This window comes from Falco cherrug, chromosome 8 (genome assembly GCF_023634085.1).
Source record: "Falco cherrug isolate bFalChe1 chromosome 8, bFalChe1.pri, whole genome shotgun sequence".
Taxonomy (NCBI): Eukaryota; Metazoa; Chordata; class Aves; order Falconiformes; family Falconidae; genus Falco; species Falco cherrug.
The window spans coordinates 36,265,114-36,275,376 of record NC_073704.1 but is presented as its reverse complement, the minus strand read 5'-3'; the positions used below and the strand labels follow the sequence as shown (position 1 = coordinate 36,275,376).

General features: G+C 43.4%; 1 protein-coding gene across 1 annotated transcript in view; it reads left to right on the top strand.

Moving 5' to 3' along the window:
* Positions 1-5,548: 5,548 nt before the first annotated feature.
* The window catches only part of DARS1 (aspartyl-tRNA synthetase 1), a 41,415-nt gene continuing 36,700 nt past the window's right edge, over positions 5,549-10,263 (top strand). Inside the window, exons 1-2 of the mRNA XM_055718160.1 lie at positions 5,549-5,700; positions 6,965-7,022. Of these exons, the coding sequence (XP_055574135.1) occupies positions 5,629-5,700; positions 6,965-7,022 (130 nt within the window). The 5' untranslated portion in view covers positions 5,549-5,628. The remainder of the gene's footprint in view (positions 5,701-6,964; positions 7,023-10,263) is intronic.

Here is a 10,263-nt window from a genome sequence, read left to right as displayed (position 1 = left end):
CTTAATGGATGACCTCAAAGATCAGATTTACTGCTGGTGCCTGACTCACATTCTACTGATAACAAAGCACTGCTCCTGCTGCTGAAATAAGAATTCCCATTAAAATCTTCTGTTTCGAAAGGTTTATAACTTCAGAAGAAGTTGACTCTGGGTTAGAGGTTAGCAAAGATACTCTCAGTTCATACAAACATTTACTCGAAAAAATATGACAGAAAAGATGTGTCTACATGTGAGGTAAAAGTGTAAAAATTATCATCATCAGGATAATGGCTTAAGATTATTTTTGTAAATGAAAAGTGGCATGTAAGAAACAACAATGCACTTGTGCTTAAGGGGCCAGTCAGAACTGCAGTCCCTTTATTCTCCAGATTGCTGTATTCAGAACCCTTGGGACATAAGCCGCCCTAGAAAAAGAACTGGACGCTTGGGCGAGAACAATAGTTGAGCTGTTCATGAAATGTCTCCTGCAAGTCAGTCCCAACCATCCCGCAGCTCCACACTGCCCTCCAGGGAGGGCCATCAACAAAGTGACTATGTTTCCCTCAGTTTACCTCTGACAGGAGATAATTCCTTGGGAGTAAACACGGAAAGCGAGTAAGAGAAATATAGCTGACATAAACATGAAAATATGCATATTTCATGACATAAACCCAGTAAAAGATAAATTATAAAGATTAAATATTCCATGTGTTCTTATTCATGCACAGATAACTGCTATCCAAATGTCTTTTTCAAGCATCATATAAAGGAAACAATAAACAATTTATGGGTAATAGCTCATAAATATATGCAGTACTGTACATCCAATGGGCATAGATATTTCATTGTGTAAGACATAATTACTAGGTTTATTCATGATATGAAATGTGAGTTGTTTGCAGCTATTTAAAATCATTTTGGGACACAATAAACTGTTGACAAGATATATCCTATTTAAATGTATTGCCCATTCCTGACTGTAGAGCATGTTGTCTTGTGTTTATCAGAAGGAACACTTTTAAAATGCACTGAGAAACTCAATTGTTATCATTGTCTGAACTTTAAAAGACTACACCTTTGTATAGAGTTCTGTTAAAAGAAAGCCTGCTGCTTATCATAAGCACGTACTTCCCCAAAGTTCCTGTTTTTTTAGAAGTTTCATTAATTGCAAATGTTGTTTACTAGAGGAAAACCATGACTGAAGCTCTAAAACAAAGAGAATAGTCGTAACTTTAATCCTTTCAATAAGCCTTTGTTTCCCATTGACTAAAAACTTCCTAAAGGAAGTAGAGCTGCGAAAATCCAGGAAGGAATTAGATTTGCCAAATTCTGCTCCTACTTGGATTTAGATGCAAAGGCTTTGTTATTCATTGTGCAAATGTTTGAGGAAAAAAGAATGATCAATTACAAAAATGCATTTTTGCCAAGGTTGAAAATTATTAATAGAAGAGTTTTGCCTATCACAGAATGCACACCATGAACTTACATAACTTAAAAGAATATTTATTCATTTTTTAGCTGCTGCTACATTTTTTTCAGTGGCGGGGGTTTTTTTCTCTTTTTGTTATCTAAGGGGAACTTGGATACTGGCCTGACAATCATACAAGATCCTAGATAAGTAAATAAATATGGAAAGGAAAATTCAAATGCAACCTCTTACTTACAATTAAGCATGCTTTGCAGCATCCAAAATAAATCTTCAAAATCCCTTTCCATGACAACGAGTAATTGCACACTGGAAAGTGTACTATCGTGGCAATAAAGCTGAATTCCCTGAAGACCTTTCAGAGACACTATGAATTTGTTTTGTATTTTTTTCCACATGCTCCTTTTAACTCTGTACCACTTCATGCTCTCTAGGTTTTACCTAGCCAAACATGTAGAGACTATATAAACATATTCTCACTTATTCCATAGGCCAGAGGTCCTTTAAATTTCTTATTCTAAAATAACTTAAAGGCAATTCCTACCTCCTTCCCACCAACACAGTGTATATTTTAACTGTTCATTTCTTGGTCAATAGTACACTGGAAGATTAAAAAATATCTGAGCCACCATTTTTGTAAAGTGCTATTTATGGATAGGTTACGGAAGGTGGTGACTACTTTCCACTTCTGATGGTTTCAGTAGAAGTGTTGTTTAGCATATTGTGACACCCAGCTCTTAAGTAAAATCAGCATTATATTTTAACAAATGTCAAAGGTTTGGCCAAGCTTAGCTGGACCACTGAGTTGGAAAGTCTATGCTGCAAGTTCCAATACAAACAGCAGGCAACAAAATGCTGTGGATGACATCATATAGGACAAGAGGAAAAAGCCTCAAGTTACAGTAGGGGAGGTTTAGATTGGATATTAGGAAAAATTTCTTCACTGAAAGGGTGGTCAAGCATTGGGATAAGCTGCCCAGGGAGGTGGTGGAATCACCATCCCTGGTAGTGTTTAAAAAATGCATAGATGTGGTACTTAGGGACGTGGTTTAGTGGTGGGCTTGGCAGTCATTGGTTAACAGTTGGACCTGATGATCTTAAAGGTCTTTTCCAACCTAAATGATTCCATGATTCTGTGTCCAGTCTCTGTATACCGCTAGCTCAATCCACTCAGAAGAGAGACTGACTGGGCATGATCTTCAGCCTAAGCAGAAGCAAATGCCTCTAAATTCCTAATGAGACATATTTATGGCTCTGCTATGAAAACACTCATATAACATTTGTAACATGAATACACATAGGACCAAATTTTGGAATAACTTCAATTTAGGATATTACAGGGGCTAACGCTTAAGTTTCAAGGATATATTGGGTATCATTATTCATGGTGACCTAAAACTTCCTTTAAGATCTTCCTGCATATTAATAGAGATATGTGGAGTACATCCCAAAAATCACTAAAAAGTGTTTTGATTACATCAAATTAGAGAAGAGACAAGGAGAGGAGAGGAGAGGAGAGGAGAGGAGAGGAGAGGAGAGGAGAGGAGAGGAGAGGAGAGGAGAGGAGAGGAGAGGAGAGGAGAGGAGAGGAGAGGAGAGGAGAGGAGAGGAGAGGAGAGGAGAGGAGAGGAGAGGAGAGGAGAGGAGAGGAGAGGAGAGGAGAGGAGAGGAGAGGAGAGGAGAGGAGAGGAGAGGAGAGGAGAGGAGAGGAGAGGAGAGGAGAGGAGAGGAGAGGAGAGGAGAGGAGAGGAGAGTAAAAAAACTGAGTTCTGCATTCCACTTTTGATCATAACAGTTGACAACCCCCTCCCTCCTTTTAAGATGGAAAAGCCAGTTTTAATTTAAACTACAAACTGTTGACCAGGCCTCAGCTTGGCTTGGCAATTCACTATATGCCTGAGGGATAAATTATTTAGCATTAGCACATGGTATGTCATGTCTTGTTACTTAAGTGGAATATGGCTTCCATCCAGCTGTACCCCCGGGGCCCCCCGATTGGCTGCGGGTGATGTCATTTCCATTTGGTAATCCTCAGTGAAGGCCCAAGGGACAGCACTGGCCGCCCAGCAGGTCCCCCAGCCCCTCCACCCCCCACCCGAGCCCAGCACCAGCTTTGCTCCTACTTATCACTCTAAGGTTCACTGCAGGTACTGCCCCAATTACGTGATTTTCAATAATAGTGCAATGAAACAGAAGGTACAGCAGATGAGCTACATCATCTGCATGTAGTATTTTGCTTTCTTAACAGAAGACTTGTGATAAATTTAGTGAGAGGGATATGGAAAAATAAATTTTTGGTGCACACCCAAATTAAACGGAGAATTTTGAGGGGGTATATTTCACCAAATATGAAATTATTATTGTCAGTAATTCTTCCTAAAATGAATTTATTTTTCTGTTTTCAGTGTATTGTAAAATTTTGTTCAAAAAATCTGCATATGCACTGCAAGACAAAGGGATTCTGGACAAATGACCTGAGAGCACGAACTCTGGAAAATGCTTCTTCTGTAAGCTTGAAAATGGCATAATTTGGTATGGTGCCCTTTAAATGGTCACGTTTTGTTTTTCAGTTAACATCCTCATTATATTAAAAGGGTTTTTGCTTCAGAACCACCTTCGGGTTATTTGCCCCAGAGGAAATACTCATTACACTATTCACTTTTGGAAGGCTCACAGCATAGAAGTAAGGGTTACAGAGTTGTTTTGTTTTGATTGAATTTCGTGGCAGTCAGTGAAATGCCGAGAATTACAGAGCACTCAGTCATACAGATGGTACTGTCTACTCTGCAGCAAGGCACAAGATTTGCATCTGTCTGTTAGTTAACGTTCAGCAGCAGCTCTGCTCAGCCTCGTGCTCTAAGTGGCAGGTTAACAGAAAAGACCTAACTGACATGCTATAAGAAACCCACGTTTTGTTACTATTACATTAGCGTGTAAGTACACTACATGATACCTTACTATCAGAACTTTTGCTTCTTGTGGTAAGGAGGTATGAAAACTGACTGTGATTTGCCGCCTCTGTTGCTGGATCTTAATTTTTTGCAACAGTGTTTTGCATGAGAAGAAAGGATTTTGTGAAAGCTATGTGGTCTTATGGTGAAGTGCCTAATTCTCTGAGACGGAGGCAGAAGGGGAACTTTGCAAGGGGATTCCCACGAGAAGAGATGCTGAACCAAGGCAGTACTAAGCACTGTAAAATAAACAAGTGTAGGACAGGAAATGAAGAACTCTAATCGATACCGCAAGAGGGATTAGTTAGTCAAATGTGAAAATTCAAAACTGCAATTTAAATCAGGACAGCTAACTACTTCTTGTCCTGTACAAAATAAACTATCTATGGCCATAGGACTCAACAGTTGCTTGCAACTTTGATTTCTGTTGTTTGAAAGTTGCCACCTGCAGCAAAGCCCCGGCCTCAGTACTGCAGCATTGATTTAAGCACCCAGCTGCAGGGAAACACCTGGATTTGCACTAATGTTCATTCTCACCAAACTACCAGACCTACTCTGGGTTTTAGCTAATAATAAAAAGTGGGATTAGCTGGGGGACAGGAGACTAAACTGCTATCGGGGTTAGCATTGGCAAACCGAGTTTGCCAGTGAGACAGAAGTTTGGTGGCCAAGCTGAGCCGGGCACATTAGCTAGCCACCTCACGTTACCTCAGGCCGTAACATGCCAGATTGACCGCAGGGCGAGCGAGGACCAAATCCAGCCACTGCCCAGCCGCAGAGCCGTGGCCCACATCAGCACACCTCTGCTACAGGCCATGACTGGAGGCGCTGAGCCTCGTCGGGACGATGGCACTTTGGTGAAAACGCCTGTTTCGGCTGCTGTTCGCCTACTGCGGAGGGGAGGGGGGCGGCAAACCCCGGCCCACCTGCCACAGGCAGCGCCGCCACATCTCCCTCGGCGCTCAGGCGGCTGCGGCGGGAACCGTGGGCTGACAGCAGCGCGCGCCCCGCCCCGCCCCGCCCCGCCCAGCCTCGCGGCAGCAGCAGCAGCAGCAGCAGCCGTCGGCCCCGCGCGACCCGCCCGCCGCTGGCAACAGCCCCGGGGTGGCGGCGCAGCTCTCGCGATAGGTCGGCCGGCGCGGGACGGGCGCGGCACTCTCGCGCTGCCGCCGCCACGCTGCCAACTCTCGCGAGAGGCGGCGGCGCGGAAGCAGCGTGGCGCGCGGGGCCGGGCCGTGCCGAGTCGTGAGGGGCAGTGGCGGCCGCTGCAGGATGCCGAGCGCCGGCGGCCGCGGCCAGGGCCAGGACCGCCGCCCGGAGAGCGACGACTCGTCGCCGGCTGATGTGGGTGTCCGCAGGGAGGGGGCGGCCGCAGCTGCCCGTCCCGAGAGGGGGAAGGGGCAGGGTCCGGCCTAGCGCGGTGTTGGAGCCGCTGCAGGGGCCGGCGCTGGGGGGCAGGCGGCGACGTCCCCCGCGGGGTGGGGAGGCCGGGCCCGAGGGGGGGTTGTCCGGGCCCAAGGGCAGAGCTGGCTTTGCTTTATGCTCTGCCTGCCCACCTCCCCCGTGGCCGGCCAGGCGCAGTCGGCTCATCGTTCACTGAGGAGCTCAGCCCCTCTCCGGTCACACAGCGTCTCCAGAGCCCCGCCGGAGCCCGCTCCCCGCGTCTGTGGATGGAGGAGGCCCTGCCTGAGCGATGGGAAACTGCACAGCCCTGCCCTGTCCCGGAGCCTTTCCCCGTTGCAGCCCCCTGCAGAAGCGTCTGGGCTGCTGCTGCTTCCTAGCAGGCCACTTATGCAGGGCTGCCGGTGGCTCCTGGCCTGGCAGGTGTTCCTGTCTTGTACTTGAAGATCACAGAGCTGTGTTGAAAAATTGTAGGCCAGTATTTCTTAAAGGAAAAAAAAAAAGTATTAAAGGCGAGCATCGGTTCAGTTTGTTATAAAATCACTTCTGCTTTTGAAAGGCCAAAAATGCATCAGCAATACAGAATTCTGAGTATAAGTGGCTTCTGTAAAACTATACATGGGCTGCAATTCACCAAAAGCACAGAAATGAAGACACTCTGCCCTCCCCCAGTAAAGTATTTAGAATGAACTTAGGTTCATATATAAAGTAGAATAAATTAAATAAACCAAGGCTTTTTTTATTTGGAAATGAGTGGGCGTAGTTGGGAGACTAGAATTGCGATCTTTTTAATGAAAAGGCCGTGTCCCCCTATGTCTTATCTAACAGATTTTGTTAGTAGTCAGACAAGCTTGCTTTGGCTGTCATAATACTATGCAATATGCTGGATTTCTTAATGTGCCTGAATATGGGAAAGAAGTACTTAATGGATCTGCTTCTGTAGGACTCGTATTTTTTCAGGGGTAGGGTCTTACTAACTTCTGTGTAGCAAATAATGATTCTAATGCATGTTTGTTGTTGTTGGAACTTGGTTTCTTCTTACAGGGCACAATTATCTCACTTGTGTATCTTTTAAGAGTCTAAAACAGAATTTATTTACTTTAATATTGCAGCTAATTGTTTCGGATTACCTGAGTTAACTCTGTAATGATTTTGTTCATCTTTCTGTATATGCTTCTTTGATATATGTTTCTCACCTCCATTTTAGGATTATGCTAAGGAAAGATATGGAGTGTCATCAATGATACAATCCCAAGATAAACCAGGTTAGTTAAAAAACTAAAAAAACTTTTAAAAAAGAGGAGGTGGGGGGTGGGGAAGAAGGAAAAAAGAAGTTATGTACTTTATATCTTCAGTACTTGTTTGAGAAATTATGTACCAAACTTTTTCATTCAAATCCTGCTCCCATTCTTTCCCTTTATTTGAATACATTTGGCACTTCTGAGGCTGCATTTGGAGTGCTGTGTTCATTTTTGGACTTTCCAATGCAAGGAAAACATTAGAGCCTGTCCAGTGGAGAGCTACCAAATTGCTCAGGGGACTGGAGCACAGGATCTTCTAGGAGAGGCTGAGGGAGCTGGAGTTGATCAGCCTGGAGAAGAGAAAGCTCATCTTACTACCATTTAAAGCTGTTTAATGGGAGGGTGTAGAGAGGGTAAAACCAGACTCTTGAAGGTATGTGGTAATTGGACATAAAGTCATGGGTGCGAGTTGGAACACAGAACAAATTCTGATTAGATAGAAGGAAAAAAAAAATCATGATTATGGTTGGATATTGGAATTAGGTCCAGAGAGGTTATGGAATCTCAGTCTTTGCCCTTGCGTGGACCACACCCTACACAGCTTGTCCACCACTGCAGGCTTGACTTTTTATGGATTAAATTATTACTATTTATAATGTACTGAGTTCTGAGATGTCAGGTTTTTTCTTTGTTTGGAGTAAGTTCTGCTATGGCTTGCAACAGCACTGCTGTCTCTCTGAGTAGGATATCTGTCTGCTTACGCAGCCTTCATTACTCCCACATATGAGCACCAAATCCATTAATATTACATATTAATATTTATGAGTTTTATCATTATTCACACCACTGTGAATCCTGGAAATCCTCATTTTCTACTGATGGGGAATTGGGTTTCAGCAAGACTTGTCAGGTAGAGAGCAATCTTCCATGCCAATATCCCAGAAATATAAATCTTCATATTATTCAATGTATGAAACAGGAATGAGGGAAGGTAATAGACTGGCTTCTTGCAGCTTCTTCATAGTGAAACGTAAAAAGGAACATCATCGGTGATTAGGTGATTTTTTTTCTCCTCTGAATTGTTTTGGTTGACCTGCTTTAGGACGGGGAATGCAGAACGTAGGGAAGAGGAGGAGCCACAAAAGCAATCATAGGTTGAAACCATCTGAAGGGGAACATTATGTTAAGAACCTAACAGGACAAGAAAATCACTGGAGGCTGTATTAACAGTCATTATTGAATAAAATACATACTGCCTGTCAGGGAACCAAAGTTGAAATCCCATTGTAAGCCAGCCCAGCTGCTGGCTGCAGTGGTCTCCCTCTTCCTGACACTGAGTCTTCTGCTGATGTTTCAACATGTTAATAGTAACAACGTGTTTAAGCAGCTTAGCAAAACGAAAGAATTTAGCTGGGGGTCTGGTGACTGCTGGAAGGGGCAGGAACGCAGCCATCCATAGTTAAGTTGTAACCATGTAACAATCCATAAATTGGTGTGCAGTTGCAATTTAAAAGGTATAATATTAAGAAAAAGGGAACTTCTTCAAGTTAGCATCTGATTAACCTGTACTGCTGACTGTAGGCTGAAAGTTTGCCCACTTGGGTCTTCTCCCCTGTGCTCTTCTGTGATGGCATTTGGCTCACTAGAGTTTCTGCAAACTGTTCTTCCTCTGCCAGTTTCACACCCCATAGCAAACAACTGTGTGAGAGACCCAACGTGGTAGATTGAGATGGTGGGTTAATTTCTGTTCTCATGGAGAAAGACTACTCTGCCAACTGTCTCATATTCAAAAAAAACCGCTCAAAAATACTGTGGAGAAATAAACTATGTTGAGAAGGAAGGTGAAAAAAGCTACAGGAGATTATATGAAAAAGGCTGAGTGCTATATTTAGATCTGTTTTCCCTTGACTCTTTGATCCTCATTTAAAAATAAAGAAAGCCAATGTATGGACAAGGTGGAATAGGTTTTCTATTGGGCTTAAAATACAATCTACAACACTCCTGCTGTTCCATTTTTTGGAAGATGGTTATCCAGAACTCCAAAATAAGGTAACGATAAAACCCAAAATGCCTGTAATAAATAAGTTTAAGATCAGCCTAGTCCCTTCCTTGAGACTAATTCCCTCTTATTTAAAGATTCAGTAGTTCCTGCCATGGAGAGCTCTTATCAAAGGATTCACTGGACAGTGAAGTCCTCATTCATCATCAGTAGTGTATATATGCTACTGATACATTATTCTGCTTGCATTGAATGTCTTGGAGGACCTACTGCTTGCGGCAGGGGGTGATGGGGAAGCACAAATGCGAGTGTTCCCATCCGTCTGTACAGTATTAATTTTGTTTGTTTCTGAAGTGTGTGTGGATACATGCCATTTCTAAGTCAGAATAACAAATTGTGGTATGACATGTGCAGATCCACATACCGTCTGGTAACTGGGGCTGACACAACACAAACAGCACAGATGCGGGTAGGAGCTCAGTTGGGATGTCTGCAGCGCTGTTATTGCTTTTAGGCTTGCTGTAGTAGCTGCACTGTCCCGAGGACACAGGCTGGACATGAGAAGTTAAAAAGGTTAGGGTGATCAGAGAAAATTACTCCCTTTCCAAGAGATAGGCGTATTGTCCTTTTGCCATACTCATAGATTCTTGTTCCTCTGCGGGCAAATTAAAACTCTTCGCACATTCACAAAGTAATTGCATAAATGCTCCACCCAGCTCTACTGACCTCACACACACGCATCTGTGTCTTCATTCTTGGCCCACTTCAGTCTTTCTTCTACTAATGTTAGCTGAACTGGCTATCTGACATTCCTGCTTCCTGTTACATCATGTCTTTAAATCCTTCCTGCCTGCTTGAGGCTATGATTGCTAGTAAAGCTCCATTTGCCTTTCCCTTTTTCTCCCTTCAGCCCCATTACGTTAATCTCCCCTCCCTGGAAGCTGCTTTCATCTTATGCTGCTTTTGGCTTTCAGTTTGTTTTATTAAACTTACCTTCTCTTTTTCAAATTTATCCAACATTGTAAAGATGCTGGCACTTCACAGAGACAGCAGAAATATTTGTCATACTGCTCAAAACTCCGTGATGCAAGATAAACGAACTTGGTAAATAGGCTGATGTGACAGGCAGGGAATGGGGATGGAAAAGCGATTTTGTCTTGTATAACCTGCACATCTTTTGGGGTTTTTATCCTCTCCTGCCATGTTTAGAAGAGGTTAGAGTTCTGAGAGAAAGAGAAGGACATTTAGTATATTGAAAAGAAAAGA